The sequence below is a fragment of the Aspergillus homomorphus genome, assembly GCF_003184865.1.
Source record: "Aspergillus homomorphus CBS 101889 unplaced genomic scaffold BO97scaffold_6, whole genome shotgun sequence".
Lineage (NCBI taxonomy): Eukaryota > Fungi > Ascomycota > Eurotiomycetes > Eurotiales > Aspergillaceae > Aspergillus > Aspergillus homomorphus.
Window position 1 is genome coordinate 232,843 of NW_020291892.1, and position 15,647 is coordinate 248,489.

Here is a 15,647-nt window from a genome sequence, read left to right on the forward strand (position 1 = left end):
GTGACATATGACCCTGATCTGCTTCCTCCTGCGTTCAGTCCTGCATTTTGAGCAAGGATGTTTATAATAAACTATGCGGCAGGTCTTGTTTGATTCCCCTTTCTCCATTCCTTTTGCTGGACGTTAACTTGTCTGCTATGATGGATTCCCTGGCTGCAGAGGCTCGGACGGACTAGTATGACCGCAGTTTTTGTCCGTGCACTTTGAGCATTTGATGACCTCCCCTTTTCTCTACATGTCCATGTATCAAATATCCCTTGGCTGTACTATTTGCCTCTCAGCGTCGTTTTCGATTCACTTTCAACGTCTCATTCCTCTTATTATGTATGTCTCTATATGTCCTGGCAGACAGGAAACGGCCGTATTTAGTCGAGCAAAGTAATGCTGATAAAAGAATGTTGGGCAAATACCACTACAGACTGTTGATTCGCGCCATAATGAATTTGTAGCGTGGCAGCTGAGACTGTATTGAAGAAAATGTGCGTGCAAATCCTATCTACTAGTATTTTGAAGCCAGGGCGGAAGTTTGCCACCGACCGCCGACGTCTTGGCATGGAGCTTCAAGGTTCTCTTCCCACCCACCTATTTTCGTCGCGCTTGCTGCCTCGTTTACATTTCACCGGCTGCCCATCGCCTCACTGTCCGTGTTATACGCCGTCGAATCCCTGGTATGCGACTAAATCAGCAAACCTGATACCCGACACAAACAAATCGGAACGTCTTGAAAGACCGATCACACTGGCGTCCTATGGACGGCTGATAACCCAGATACCTCGGCCGATTATCCCTCCGCGCCTTGACCTCGACAATCTTCTGCTAAGCGCAATGGATCACAAGACATTTGTGTCCGACTCCCTCTTACGTCTGACAAACGCGTCCGATCCTACCGTGGTAGACTACGTACTCGCAACCGCCAGCTCGGCCAAGTCAGCTATCGAACTACAAGACAAGCTCCTCCCTTTCCTGGAAGGTAGTCCAGATGGAGTCAGATCCTTCTGTGCGGAGCTGTACCGACGGGTCGGCACAGGCACAAAGGCTGGTATCAGTGGAAGCAGCAGCCATGCGACGAGCAAGGGCCGCGTGAATACCACACCGAGGAAGAAATACCGCCTTTTGGACATGGCGGATGACTTTCCAGATGCACGGGAATCACTGAGCCCCTTGAATGTCGAGACTCGAAGGGATGGACGGAGAAACAACGCGAAAGAGTGGAGCAGTGGGCGAAATGGCAAAGAATCTGACGGTCGCAGTCGTCCGGAAAAAGACGAGAATCGAAAGCGCGATCGTAGTCGGGAGGAGGCGTCCAGGGAACAAGACCGTCACCGTACTAAGAGGCTGCGACACCGAGATATGGAGGATTTCGAGGATCGCTGGGGCGATGAGGAAATCCCAGAGGAGGAATTAAATCAAGGCGCTGAGCAGGTTAGTGACTTTGAGGAGTCGCCCTCGAAGCGGACCCGATTGGAGGATGGTTCTACATCCCCACGGTCTAATGCGTCCGTTGATCTGGATCCCGAGGAGAGAAAAGAATTGGAGCGGAAGCGAGACCTTGAGGAGCGGGATGAATTTGCCAAACGATTGGCCAAGAAAGATGATGGTAGATCAAAGAAGATTGTCGAAGACCGGACTAAAACGGGCGAGGCTGCGCGGCGACGAGCGTTGGCTGACGATGCTTCTGCTCGAGAAGCCGTAATGCCTGAAATCCGGTTGCGGTCGCGGCAGGAATATCTCAAGAAACGAGAGACAGAACGCTTGGCTTTGCTGCGCCGACAGGTCGCGGAGGAGACGGCGGAGTTACGTGATAATCCCAGTTTGACCCGGCGAGAAAAGGAGGAGTTTGCTCGAAACCGGGAAGTCCTGCGGCTTGCAGAGGAACGGCTCAAAATAGACGATCACCGAGATGGCTACATGATGCCAGAGGACTACATCACCGAGAAGGGCAAAATCGATCGCAAGAAGAAGGAAGAAGCGCTCTACAAAAGATATGTAGACCGTGACGAGCATGGCCAGGAGCGATTCATCACAGAGCATGAGGAGTGGGAGTTGGAGCAGACGGCGAAGGCCAAAGCCCAGATTAACCGCGCAGAGTTCGTCGACGAGGGAGACTACGAATATGTATTCGACGACTCACAGAAGATCAATTTCATCATGGATGCCAAGATGGAGGGCACCCGCAAACCACTGACCCAGGAGCAGCGAAGGCTTCAAGAGCAATTGGACGCCGCAGAGAAAAAGGCGCAGTCTATGGAGGAAACACGCAAGAGCCTGCCAATCTATCAATTCCGAGATCAAATCATTCAGGCGGTGCACGATCACCAAGTACTAATCATTGTTGGAGAGACCGGCTCTGGTAAAACAACGCAGATTCCTCAGTACCTCCACGAGGCCGGTTTTACCAAGGGTGGCATGAAGGTCGGGTGCACCCAGCCTCGTCGAGTTGCTGCGATGAGTGTGGCCTCGCGTGTGGCCGATGAAATGGGGGTGAAGCTCGGCAACGAAGTTGGATATGCCATCCGGTTCGAAGACAATACAAGTGACAAGACGGTACTCAAGTACATGACCGACGGAATGTTGTTGCGAGAGCTACTTACAGAGCCTGATTTAGGGCAGTATTCGGCGCTCATGATCGACGAGGCTCACGAGCGAACCGTGCCAACAGACATTGCCTGCGGGCTTTTGAAAGACATAGCCAAAGCGCGACCCGATCTAAAGCTACTCATTTCTTCTGCGACAATGGACGCGCAGAAGTTTCAGCAGTATTTTGATGATGCACCCATTTTCAATATCCCTGGTCGCCGGTACCCTGTGGATATCCACTACACTTCGCAGCCGGAGGCGAATTACCTGGCTGCGGCTATCACAACCGTCTTTCAAATTCATATCACCCAGGGCCAAGGCGATATTCTCGTCTTCTTGACCGGTCAAGAGGAGATTGAGGCGGCCGAACAGAGCCTTCAGGAGACCGCGCGAAAGTTAGGGAGTAAGATCCCGGAGATGATAATATGCCCGATTTATGCCAACTTGCCTTCCGAGCTACAGACCAAGATTTTTGAGCCTACGCCACCCAAGGCACGGAAAGTGGTATTAGCAACGAACATTGCCGAGACAAGTCTTACCATTGATGGAATCGTCTACGTAATTGACCCGGGCTTTGTGAAGGAAAATGTTTTCAATCCGCGGACAGGCATGGAAAGTCTGGTGGTGACACCGTGCTCGCGGGCCTCTGCCAACCAAAGGGCTGGGCGCGCTGGACGTGTTGGCCCAGGAAAGTGCTTCAGGTTGTACACGAAGTGGGCCTACCATAACGAGCTCGAAGAAAGCACGACGCCAGAAATCCAGCGGACGAACCTGAACAGTGTGATTCTGATGTTGAAGTCTTTGGGCATCGACCAATTGCTCGAATTTGACTTCATGGACCCGCCACCTGCGGAAACGATCATTCGCGCCCTGGAGCAATTATACGCTCTCGGAGCGCTCAACGACCGCGGCGAGCTGACAAAGATTGGTAGGCAGATGGCGGAGTTTCCGACCGATCCAATGCTGGCCAAAGCTATTCTTGCCGCGGACAAGTACGGCTGTGTGGAAGAGGTCTTGTCAATTGTGTCAATGTTGGGCGAAGCCAGCGCTTTGTTCTTCCGGCCCAAGGACAAGAAAATCCATGCCGATAGCGCTCGCAATCGGTTTACGATCAAAGACGGCGGCGACCACCTCACTTTGCTCAACATCTGGAATCAATGGGTCGACTCAGATTTCAGCTACGTGTGGGCTAAGGAGAACTTTTTGCAGCAGCGCAGTTTGACGCGTGCCCGCGACGTTCGTGACCAGCTGGCCAAGCTCTGTGATCGGGTCGAGGTGACGGTGAGCACCTGTGGATCAAATAATCTGGTGCCAATCCAGAAGGCCATCACTGCCGGGTTCTTCCCCAACGCGGCGCGCCTGCAACGCGGCGGTGATAGCTATCGCACCGTGAAGAACGGACAGACAGTGTACCTGCACCCTTCGAGCACGCTGTTCGAGGTCAACCCGCGGTGGGTGATCTACTTCGAGCTGGTGCTGACGAGTAAGGAGTATATGCGCAGTAACATGCCTTTGCAGGCCGAGTGGTTGGTGGAGGTCGCTCCACACTATTACAAGAAGAAGGATTTGGAGACGCTGGGCTTGGAGAAGAAGATCAAGGGACAGGGAGCGGCTGGAGAGAAGAGTCGGGGCTAACGTCGATGCTTATGAGAAGAGGAAGGGGCGGAGGAGGAAGCCGGACGTCTGTGTGACTAATTGTATCTATGTCTGTTGTTGTGGATTGTATAAATGTTCAATCATGGGATATGTGTCAAATGACAAAGAACAAGAACAAGAACCCAGATAACATACCTAGCTCGGGCTAAACATCACCCGAGGAGTGAGCACTCTCGAAGAAGCAGCCAGTCAGCAACCTTGCATTGCAATCCGAGGCACTCACTGACGGGATCCCCAGGTGGACCTCGGCACGTCCTCCGCGCCTTTGCCCACCCCCACGTTCCCACCCCATCATCCCATCCACCTTCTTCCCCTCATCAGTTCATCATCGTGACTTCAACTTCGTCATCTTCCCTCTTCCCCTTCTCATCTTGGTACCTTAAACTCGGGACAGGATCAATCCCCACAGGAAATGTCTCAAACCTTCTCTCCCGCTGATGTCGCAGCGCACAATACCCCGGACAAGGGTCTTTACATCATCATTGACAACAACGTCTTCGATATCACAAACTTTGTGGACGAGCACCCGGGGGGCGCGAAGATTCTAAAGCGCGTTGCAGGCAAGGATGCTACAAAACAGTTTTGGAAGGTTCGTTGTCTTAATTTGCATCGTGATTTTGTCTTTCCTTCCTTCCCAGGAATCGGTCTCCTTGCGTGATTTGCGATCAACCAAAGTAAGAGAGCAAGCGAATCCTGAAGCGTCCGCTGCTCCGCGAGTGTCCAGTCACAGTGTCGTCGCTCGTCGCATACACCTCGCCCATCTTTTCTGTGTCGGATTGTACATGATTTCCTTCAATTTCCGCCTCTATGAGCTACAACTGGAATCCCATGTGACTTCGGAATCATGATTCCCTTTGTCCAATGCCCGATTTTACCACGGGCCCCCTTTCCCGCATTCTCGCGTGTGCCATGCTGATTCTTTCCTCTTTCCGGCTACTTAGTATCACAACGAAGGCATTTTGAAGAAATATACGCCCAAGTTGAAAGTCGGCGAGGTCAAGGAGGCGGCCAAATTGTGATCTGATCCAGCATCAGTTCACGATTTAGTACGATGGTGGTTTGATTATCATAAGTGTTTCTTGGGAATTCCTCCGAGTGTCTTCATGGATTCTATCTTTGTTGAAAGCCCTTGTGGATAAGGAATAAGGGCATATATACAGACAGACAGACACATGACCATCCAACGCCTGCAAACCATTGAAGATCGGCCATCACAGGGGATTGGGGTCCGCCGGCTACAGCAATCAGGGCCCGTTGACATAATATTGCTCACTTTTGTCAGGGATTAGTCAAGCGATGTTGCATCTGAGTCCCTATATCTTTAATTATCTCCTATTGTGAATAATCCGAGCGAGGGCGAGATTTATTTCGACTCAATTATACATTCCCACCCATCAACAGCTTAATGAACGCGCGTGAAAATTTTTTGTTCAGCGGTCTACAGCATTATTTCTAGCAAAAACTGATAACATCTCTGCATAGTCCTGGCCTAATTCAAGAGAAATCTAAAGAAATTAAACAATATGATCTTGAAAAGTGCGGTAAGAGGTGGTATCAAAGACGCTATGACGCCCGTAGATAGGACACGCTGAAATCGGGAAAAGCAGTGCATACAATGAATCGATCAGTAGAAGACTGCTATCGTCTAGTCGAGAGGGTAAGAAGGGAGAGTGCTGTCGCTGCTTGCTCAGAATTCCACAAAGGGATCGACACGGGGGCTAGGCTCGCCACCGACGCCATGGGGCGAACCTGGATCATGGGTTGTGCTCCATGCGTTGGATGCTTTCCGACTGTGTCGGGCAGACCGAGGCCCTGGGTTCTTATTCGTTTGATCGATAAATGCCTCCATGCGAACAGTTCCGATCGCGTCAAAGAAATTCCCAGTTCTCGCGCTAGTCTCCGACGTACGTCGGCTGCCGCTGCTCCGCGTGCTGCGTGGTCCTGGCCCGTAAGTTGGACCGTTGTACGTATCTGAAGAGCCTCGTGTCGATTCCACTGACGGTATTGAGCCCTGGCTGGAGAAGCTCCGAATCATCGGTATCCGTGGCGTAGTGTTGCTTCTCTTTCGTGAATGATTCGAAAACCGTGGCACCGTCGGCGGATCAGCAGCATCCATCGACGGAGTAGACGCAAGCCCAGTAGGAAGCTCAGGAACGGGTTCGACCAGACCGAGGAAAGACCGCTTGGCCTTTGGTCGGGGACGGGGCCGACCCTTGGCGATCCGAATCGAGTCCCGGATCGGGTTGCGGCGAAGCGAAGGCGACGGGGCAGGTGCAGCGCCTTCATCCTGTGGCACTGGAGGCAGGGCAGCCAGATCATGAATCCCCCTAGGAGAATGGCTCAGGAAGGACAATGCGGTCAACCAGACATAGTGTCGCTCAACACTCGTAGCCGTGAACTTGAGGGCACGTTGCGGCGTCAAAATAAGAATGGATCGATTAAAGTGGCTCTGTGCGTTGGATCCTTTTGGCAGCGGGTTATCGTCCTTGACATCCAAAACAGACTGAATGGTCACTGTAGTCACGTTAGTCCAATCTGCTAGCCATAGGTCACACAAGAAGGCACTCACACTTGCGGCCATTCTTGCCCAGCAGCGCTGGCCCGCTCGTTGGCTGCTTGCTACTCCACATTACGGCTCGCTCGTACGGTGCTAGCCAGACCCAGCGCTTGTGCCTGACACCGCTGTTGGTGATGTTCGCCGACACTTCATCAGCACTGCGTCCTTGCCAATTCTCTTTAGCCTCCCCAACACCCCCAAACGATCTCCTTCTCCTAATATATTTGTACATCCATTCTCCGACCATGGTTTGTGCGATAGCATCGACAACGCTCGTGGGCTGGACAGAGGTAGCGGTAGAATCTTGTCGTCCATGCCGAAAGGTGCGAGATGCTGAAGGAACAAAAGCTGAGCGCCGCTGGATGGCTCGACTTCCGGAAGGAGCTGTGATGTCATCGTACGGAAGACCAGAGTGCCGTGGACTATCAGGACTGTAGGTCGAAATAGACGTGGGCGAAGATCGGCTTTCAGGCCGTTCTATCTGTGTCATCGCAGCCGCCGACCGAACGCGCCGGAGAGTTGGACGCCGCATCATCTGCGTACGTCCGCGATCGGGAACCATTCGATCATTGGGAGGTGTTATACTCTGCTGACCATCGTCTCGACGGGCGGGGAATTTCCTTGAACTGAGCCGGATTGGCACAGGAATGGGAGGGGCAATATTGGACGCCCCGCTCACACTAACGTTGTCAACACCGGTCTCACTGGGACTTCTAGCACGGGTCTTCTGATGAGCTGCAGCTCCATTGGAGATCATGGCTGCTTTGCGGAAATTTTGTTGTCGCAGACCCTGCCCCATTCGTTGACTCCAAGAGGACCCAGGCCTATCTTTAGGTTCATAGTCCAGAGGCAGGCCAGGGGAGCGAGCCTCTGTCTCCAACCTATGCTCATCGATTTCGGCCAGAACTCCTCCATCCAAGCTTGGGCCACATTGTGTTGAGACCAGCTTGCCTCTTTTGAGCGTATAAGAAGCAAACGGCCGGTTGAGAAGATCATCATCAGTGAGAGCGTCGTTAGCTTTGTCTGGTACTTCATCGTCGCTTCCCTGTTCAAAACCAGCAAAGAGGCTACTCGAGCGAACCGGCCGCCTGAGCTCATTTTCGAATCCATCAGCCAAAGGTCCGTTGTCGTTGTTGCCTGGATAAGCTTGCACTGTCTCAAGAGGCTCAATTTTTGGAGTAGTCTTGCTTTCTCTCTTCTTGGACCGCGGAGGCGGTGGGCAGTACGGCTGAACGGGAAAATCCTCGGTGAGTTCGCAAAGCGGCAGGTCTGGTATAGCTGATGGGAGGAGGCTCGCCGGTAACTTTATCGGCTGTTGGCTAATTCTTATCACCTCTGTTTGAACACCAATCGTTCGACATTCGACCCCAGAACTAAGATTGGCTTGGCAAGAGACGCTCTTGGTTTGTGGCGGCAGCATTACGCTACCCCGGGGAGAAGGTGGTTCGGAGCAAGGAGGGTGTATTGCGATCATTGGGATCTCGAGCCCCGACGAATTCATCTCGACATCGGACACAGCGGCCCCCCGTTCGACTGTTTCCACAGCTGGAACCTCAACGGTCTGCATGGAAGATGAGACCATCGAAATCGGTTTGGACGTGTAGACTTCGTCTAATTTAGGTGTCCAAGGAGGTGTGGGAAGGCCTCCGACGGTTTGACAAGAAGCCGATACCATATCAATGGTGAGTGTTGTACTTCTATTCTTCATTTGACACATACACCCAGTTTTTTCACTCTCACTTTCATCCGGAGCATGGGTCGAGGAGTCAGTTTTAGATGGACAATGCAGTGTAGGTGATGGCGGCGGCGAATACTGCACCCCTGTGTCTTGATACACATATGTCTCTGAAGAGAATTTGAGAGGGCTTCCAGGCTCCGATGCCACTTCATTCTTGACACCATAACCATCCATGCTACCAAGGGAAAGCCCGAGGATTCTCCTTGCCTTGGCCCCCATGCTTATCGTACTAGATAGCTGGGAATGTACCGAGGCAGGCCGCTCCTCTGGCAGAGCTTCGGGAGAATCAGGCCTGAAGCGATGGTCGAAAGACTGAAATCCGTCATCTTCATCAAAAGCAAGCTCTTGTGCTAGATTCAATCCTTCGCCCTTGCCACCAGGGAGGTTGGTAATGCTTGCCATGGAGTAGCGCACATTGTGGTAATCGAATTCGTCACAGTTCTCGGTGCTCACACTCGTAATGCTTGTCCGGCGGCGTCCTTCGCTGCTTGAGGCGATGCTTGCTGTATCACTACCCTTTCCTGCAAGCTCATCTTTGGCTCCTGATATGCGTTCTCTTTCCTGGATGAGATGAAAAGAGCGTGCTTCCTGTGCTGCAGCCATTTCATTCAAGACCACCTTCAAACGACCTTCAACCACATGGATCTTACGTTCTAGATTTCTGCGTTCCCCGTCCCAGGTATCCTTGTCCCGATCCCACAGCTGCACTGTTCTTTCTGCTTCCTCTTCGCGAGTGCGAGCCTTCTTCTGTGCTTGCTCCAATTTCTTGCGAACATCCGCAATATTTTCCAATGCTTGGTCCCTCTCCTTAGCTATCTCACTAATAGCGGAGGACGAACCACCTTCTAAAAGCTGCAGCTGCTGCTTGAGCGAGCGAGACTCTTTCAGGCTCTTTGAGAGCCGCTCACTAAGGCTTTCATTCTCTGTGCGCGATTCGTCCAATGTATGCTCCAGATTCTCAATCGCCTTCAGTTTATTTTCCACATCTCGCCGGAGCGATAGGATTTCTGAAACCAAAGAGGCATGCAGCGTTGGGGTGAAGCGCCGAGGATCGAGCGGAGAAAGACTGTCTTCCTCACCAAGGTCGTCATAATCGATCATTACCGGAGATGAGAAATTGTGAATCGGCAGTAAGCTAGGAGAGGAGAGTTCACTGTGTGGGGAGTCCACCTGTATTCGGATGGGCGTGGTTCTTGGAGGTGTAGACGAGGGCGTTGCTTTTGCTACTGAGGAGCTGGTATACACGGTGTTGGTGGCCATCGCGTTCGTAGTCAGGCGATGTCAGATAGAAGCGTCACCGTGATTATCACGGGTCGGTCAGATCCAGTCGCAGTATGTCATGCAGCTTCCATCGACTTTACATAAGTCGCGTACGCCTCCTGAGTGGCGCAGAACAGGTCCGTTGACCGTTCGCCAGAGAATATGGTAATGGCCCAGAGGCAGCTGCAGTGAGCGATTGAACTACTAGACAAAGGAATAGCATCCATCGTGACCAGTCAGCCTTCTGTGCTCAGAAAGGGGGCCGGGAGGCCGAGTGGCCGGTAGCATTGTTGGAGACAATGAATTTGCATACATCAAACCAGCTCTCGATACTTGCGCGTCCTCGGATCTTTTCAGACACTTTGAACTGGGGAGAGACAGATATTGTCCTGGAGATACTCAGGGGGGACGATTGCGGTGCGGAGAGTTGCTAGCCACCCTGTGAGGGGGGTTGCAGTGCTTGAAAGTATCACAAGCCTGATTCGAAGTGCTTGACGCGGGGAAGGCGGGCAGGAAGTATGGAGGAACAATGTGCTGCAGCAGCAAAGTACTAAATCTGATAGCGGCGCAACAGCAGCTCGCGAAACCGGAAACGTGAGTGATTATCTACAATAATGCACATCCCAGACGCTCCGAAATTCTAGCCAGACCGGCCGTCTGAGGCTAAGGAAAAGATAACCTGCAAAGATGTCTGTTTGATCACGCCCGATCAGGAACTAAATTGGGGTTTGCACCTGCACAGAAACCTTGTCCGAGCATCGGGGAGAGTCGACCGGTCATACTCAATGATTGGACCAGGCTGAGTTGGTCGACGGACCCGTACGAAACGATTAACGCACAACAATCCTGCCACCACGGCTTTAGCCTCGTCCAAGGAGGGACGGGGGTGGTTAGCTAGGGGGAGGTGGATGTGGGATGGGGAAACGGAATGGATTATTGAAGGCAACCTCCACGTACCAATTAGCTACTAGTGAGGAGAAGTCAGCGAATGACTCCACCAGAGCTTGCCACGGCGGGCCTAGAGAGCGATCCCGATCCAATCGATATGAGGTAAAGGATGACGGGATCGGCTGAGGATGCAGGTGTAATGGTCGGTAGGTCCCATGTTGTTTGAAGACAGTCTTTTCCAATGAATGGAGGAGGGAGGGAAGAGAGGGGGGGAGCAAGACTGTAGGATCTGAAACACCATGACACCCTATTTTTGTCATGCTGTTCTGTTCTTTCAACCAGTGGAGAGTAGAAAAAGGAGGCGGAGGAGAGAGAAAGGAAAAGGAGGTCCGCTTTGGCGGCCGATCATCCCTGTCTCTGCCCTCCCTAAAAGAGAGAGGGATAGAAAATAGTCACATTCATATCAGGGGAAATTAGGTAGTCAACAAAGCCGAAGCCCACAGACAAAGAAAACACTGACTCCACGAGCCACCAAGTCATTAATGCAGCGGCGAAGGAAGTAAGTAGGTGCAGGAGAGATTAAACAGTCAGGGCTAAGAAGCATCAGTGGTGACGGGGGGTTCGTGTCAAGCCCTAGGCAGTTTAGTTGCGGGCCCAGATAGTCGGTGTTCCACTGGTTTAAGGTCAACCAACCCTTTTCCTTTCTCGAGGCATCATCATGATTATGATGTCGCTTTCAGGTGCTCGATGAAACGACCGTATCCTTTGTTTGGTTCAATAATATCCGCTGCCCTGGTACGATGAAGAATTCGATAACTTGTTCTCGTATATGAACCGGAAGAAAGCCTATAAGACAATCAGGCAAAATCCTGTTGTTCTTCTGTCAGTGTTTGATTAGCCTTCTTAGTACTCCGTAAATCTTTCCGACTGAGATTATGGCGCCAGACAGGCAACGCTCCCAATCTTCATCTAGCTTCTAATTGATCATCGGGATCTTGTGGCCCGTGTTCCCAATATCATCAATCTGGGCAATTCCAATAGCCCTCTGAATAGCCCTATGAGCCTATAATCCGGCGCGACATCCGTGCAGTCCCTGATCTATAGTAGACAGAGCGATTATAGTGTCCTATTGCGCCTTGCTCAATTCGTCAAATTGGGAGCATTGCCCTGGTGTGGCGGGCCAGCCATTTCTCAATTGAAGTCGAAGCCGAGCAGTTTCATGGAGAGGGGAAACAAAAAAAAAAAACAAACGAACGAACGCAAATCTGGATCGGCCCAGCTTGAGCTCCCCACCCCTTATTTCCGCCGGTTCCTGGTTCAAGACTACCAGAAGCGACGGACGGGCCGGCGCTCAACTTTTGGGTAGTGACCCCATTCCGGAAATTAGAGGCGGAGTACCAAGCGGCAAGCCCTTGTCTAGCTTTGCTGGTCGAATCACCAAAGGGCGCCTTTGAAGGTTCGTATGCGCATCAGAATGGGCTGGATTTATGAGTCTACCATTCTGTCAGGCAGCGCACATCTCAGATCAGCGGGTCGACATTAATATCAGGGTGATTTATGGCCTTGGCAAGCAACTGGTACGGTGATGAAGTCTTCACTGGGATTAAGGTGGCAATTGCAATTTCCCATTAAGCAGTGTGTCCATTCGCATCCGATCGCTGTCGCAGGGCGATGATGATGTGCACTATAACGGTCGTTCAGTCAGGAAGCTCGCTCTTAGTATACTGATGGCCTAAACCTTTTGAGCTTGAAATAGATGACCATGTGCCTAGTTGGCTAGTAGGGAGCCATGTACACTACGAACAGTACCATGTATCATAGTCAACCCGGCTCGTTCGGACTGGCTTCATCCTTGGCGACCCACGCGGCCAATCGACTAGTAGCTTTCTGCGCCTGGCGGACGCCGGATCAGGGGTAAGAGCGCGCGACCTGCGACTGACAGGTCACCGTGCACGACGCAAAGAAATGTCTCGGACGCTGAAGGTGTCGTTCAGCAATGCGATGGCTGCTCAAGGATTGCCATCGCAAAACTACCCGTGCGACCGTAAAAGAAAAGGGATTGGATTCGCATTCTCGAGTCCATGTCTCTGTATTGATTAAATTATTGGGAACGGCCGGAGGAGAATGTACTGTACCGGTATCTATATGCCAAGTATGATTTCATGACGGACCGGGATTGCGCCGTTAGAAGATCAGCAATAGCTGCAGCTGTCACAAACCACCCACACACACACACACACACACACACACACACACACACACAAGGGAAGACTAATGCAAGAATCTCCCCGACCATCCCTCTTTCTCCGTTTGACAATACAATAAACATTTCATTCATCTATGATCCAAAGATTGAAAGCCTTTCTAATCATCAACCTCAAAAGAGTGGGTCCCGAAAGACTCACTGGCAGGCTATAGGAGTCCAGCGTGGCAACGATGGGAGATGTGATGGCACTCATTCATCACTAGTAACCTGGCCCATCACATGGACTGACTATCGCGGAGTACGCGACCGCCAATTATCTTACTCTTATGTCCCTTTGTACTAAGTAACCTTGTACTTACTAACCCATGCAATGCAGTTCAGCCGCGAGGCGAGTCGACATGCGCTAATGTCCATTACTCATCATGGTCTCTCACTTAGTTACGAACTAACTGACTGACTACTGACTTGTCAACTACCCCGCTAATCAAGCCTGATCCTCGGCTCCAGCTATCAAGCTCACCTGTGTACTCGAGCCGCCTTTTTTCAGTATAATCGGGCAGTCACGGACTTGTGGAAGCAGTTGTTCCCAGAAATCACTGGACAATTCACATTCTCCCTTCCCACACTTGCCATGGCGAGCATAACCCGTCTCGAGGCGCTGTTCTTTGACGTCTTTGGGACGGTTGTGGAGTGGCGCAATTGTGTTACCCGCGCCTTGAGGGAAGCTGCTGAGCGCGCATTACAAGACCCCCAGAAATCCCTGTCATCGGACCTACGTCGCCGCGCAACGACCATGTCGTCCAAGGACTGGCAGATGATGGTGCAAGCGTGGCGGGCGTCCTACGGCCGTTTCACGACAACATTTGACCCCTCACAAGACTTCCTCTCTGTTGATAAACATCACCTGAGCTCCATTCAAGAGTTGCTCCGTCAGCGGAATCTGGAAGGGCTATTCACTGCGGATGAACAATGGGAGCTTGTGCTTAGCTGGCACCGACTCGAGCCGTGGCCTGGTTCAGTAGAAGGCCTCGAATTACTGAATCGCAGGTTCCGGACTTGCACCTTATCAAATGGCAATGTCTCTCTTTTAGAAGACCTTCAATGCCATGGATCTCTACCATTCACGGATATTGTTAGTGCTCAACACTTCGGGGCATACAAGCCGTCGCCGCAGGTATATCTTGGCGCGGCCAAGCGCTTTGGACTGGAACCCTGCAATTGTGCAATGGTGGCCGCGCACCTCTACGACTTGAAAGCTGCCAAAGCATTAGGATTCATGACGATCTATGTCGAACGAAATGAAGAGTGCCTCACTCCCGAAGAAGTCGCTCAAGCCAAAGAGCAGTATGTGGATGAGTGGATCGACGATACCACGGGCGGGCTAGTCGAGGTCGCTCGACGATTGAGCATTCGCCCAGAACAGTGACCCCGCCACTGAAAGCCAGTAAATGTGATGTTTAGCTTGTTTGGACCTCGTGATTTGCTATTGTAGGGAGGGCCATCCACATCACAGCCCCGCAGACTCCGATATGCGGTTAAATGTATCATGCCATTCCTTTGGCATCGGAGATGTTCAGCGTATGCAAATGTTATCAGGCAGGAAGGATTGCGACGCGGCGATCTCCCAATTATGGCCGCATGCTATAGTATCAGCTTCAGACATTGGCTTTCGAATTTCTGCTGCGGTCGTGACCACCCGATGAAGGCCGTCCCATGATTGACAAGAGTTCCTCGATTTATCAACAGTATACACAGGTCCGGAACCTCGATTCCTCGAGCAGGATACTGATACTTGAACTGACAGAGCTATCTTCGTGCAGTACTCTCGATACTCTGTTTCGATTCTCGAAAAAAGCCCCATCACAATTCATGGACAGGTCCGGATGTTCGTCTCGTATGCTTTTGATGCGCAATCACCTGTGAATTTCTAGGAACTCAGCACACGTTGTCATGCTGGTGCAGACAGAATAAGCCATTGACTTGACTATCGTTCATTTCAAGAGATAGTAAGGCAGCGTTTCCGGCATGGAGGGTCCATTATGTCTAATGCCTAGACTATGGGTGTCCCTGGGCGCATCGAACAAACCCAGTCCGATGACTCAAATATTCTGATAGCACCATATAGCTTATTGTTTTCTATCCTGAGCCAGGATCTGAGGATTGGATTATCCCCGCTCGATATGGTTAAAAGATACCTTGTGCAGACCCACTCAATGGAGCTAATTTTAATTTTAAAAGAACAACGATTGTGAAGGCCAAGTCACAGTTTCAATGTTACGAAACAAGAAAAAAAAGATTGTCAACAACGGTAGCGGCGAGATCATTTCCGGATGTTCTTTTCTGAATTCTGATTTCGATGACATACTTTCCGAAGAACTGCAAGAGGCTAATTAGCCCGGCCGAGTCTCTACCCTTTACACTTGAGGACTGGTTCCAACACGATAAACGAATGGTTATACGGCAAGATCAAAAACAGGAGGTATAGAACTAGATTTGCCCGACTTTAGAGCACTCGAGGGGTTTGAGGAGTAGTTGGCCTAGCGAGGGCATCAAACGTATCTCTTGTGGCAAGAACTCCCGAGAGCGCACATCCAGTCATATACAACCATCGCTCGGATCGATATGGCTGTTCGGCGCGGCCTACATATGATCGTGTATAGGTGACCGCTGATCTATCACTGATTTTGAGGGCTGCTTTATAACGAGACCTCATGTATGTACGCCCAGCCGGATTTTAGGAGCATCACATTCTTCAAAATCGTGAG

At 51.4% G+C, this 15,647-nt stretch overlaps 5 protein-coding genes across 5 annotated transcripts; 3 read left to right on the forward strand and 2 right to left on the reverse strand.

Annotated features, from left to right (window-relative positions):
• Positions 1–4,537: 4,537 nt before the first annotated feature.
• On the forward strand, positions 4,538–5,649 carry BO97DRAFT_403675 (cytochrome b5-like heme/steroid binding domain-containing protein). Its single transcript, XM_025694793.1, has 2 exons — positions 4,538–4,822; positions 5,175–5,649. The coding sequence occupies exons 1-2, from the start codon at positions 4,646–4,648 to the stop codon at positions 5,250–5,252; spliced, it is 255 nt and encodes an 84-aa protein (XP_025554196.1). The 5' UTR covers positions 4,538–4,645; the 3' UTR covers positions 5,253–5,649.
• Positions 5,650–5,759: 110 nt separating this feature from the next.
• Positions 5,760–9,788, reverse strand: BO97DRAFT_385236 (putative nuclear migration protein; the record flags this gene model as incomplete). Its single annotated transcript, XM_025693459.1, has 2 exons — positions 5,760–6,747; positions 6,803–9,788. The coding sequence occupies 2 exons, from the start codon at positions 9,786–9,788 to the stop codon at positions 5,921–5,923; spliced, it is 3,813 nt and encodes a 1,270-aa protein (XP_025554197.1). The 3' UTR covers positions 5,760–5,920.
• A 3,000-nt stretch (positions 9,789–12,788) lies between these two features.
• Positions 12,789–13,426, forward strand: BO97DRAFT_237053 (uncharacterized protein). The gene is made up of 2 exons (XM_025690749.1): positions 12,789–13,180; positions 13,259–13,426. The coding sequence occupies exons 1-2, from the start codon at positions 12,839–12,841 to the stop codon at positions 13,337–13,339; spliced, it is 423 nt and encodes a 140-aa protein (XP_025554198.1). The 5' UTR covers positions 12,789–12,838; the 3' UTR covers positions 13,340–13,426.
• Positions 13,427–14,594, forward strand: BO97DRAFT_237067 (haloacid dehalogenase, type II). Its single transcript, XM_025690751.1, has one exon. The coding sequence runs from the start codon at positions 13,514–13,516 to the stop codon at positions 14,306–14,308; it is 795 nt and encodes a 264-aa protein (XP_025554199.1). The 5' UTR covers positions 13,427–13,513; the 3' UTR covers positions 14,309–14,594.
• On the reverse strand, positions 14,383–14,841 carry BO97DRAFT_237055 (uncharacterized protein). The gene has a single exon (XM_025690750.1). It carries the CDS (start codon positions 14,741–14,743, stop codon positions 14,456–14,458), a length of 288 nt encoding a protein of 95 aa, XP_025554200.1. The 5' UTR covers positions 14,744–14,841; the 3' UTR covers positions 14,383–14,455.
• Positions 14,842–15,647: the final 806 nt, after the last annotated feature.

Coding starts and splice junctions, on each gene's coding strand:
- BO97DRAFT_237067 (XM_025690751.1), top strand. CDS start 13,514: ATGGCGAGCATAACCCGTCTCGAGGCGCTGTTCTTTGACGTCTTTGGG.
- BO97DRAFT_237053 (XM_025690749.1), top strand. CDS start 12,839: ATGACGGACCGGGATTGCGCCGTTAGAAGATCAGCAATAGCTGCAGCT. Junction 13,181..13,258: donor CATGGACTGACTATCGCGGA/GTACGCGACCGC, acceptor CATGCAATGCAG/TTCAGCCGCGAGGCGAGTCG.
- BO97DRAFT_237055 (XM_025690750.1), bottom strand. CDS start 14,743: ATGGGGCTTTTTTCGAGAATCGAAACAGAGTATCGAGAGTACTGCACG.
- BO97DRAFT_403675 (XM_025694793.1), top strand. CDS start 4,646: ATGTCTCAAACCTTCTCTCCCGCTGATGTCGCAGCGCACAATACCCCG. Junction 4,823..5,174: donor CTACAAAACAGTTTTGGAAG/GTTCGTTGTCTT, acceptor CCGGCTACTTAG/TATCACAACGAAGGCATTTT.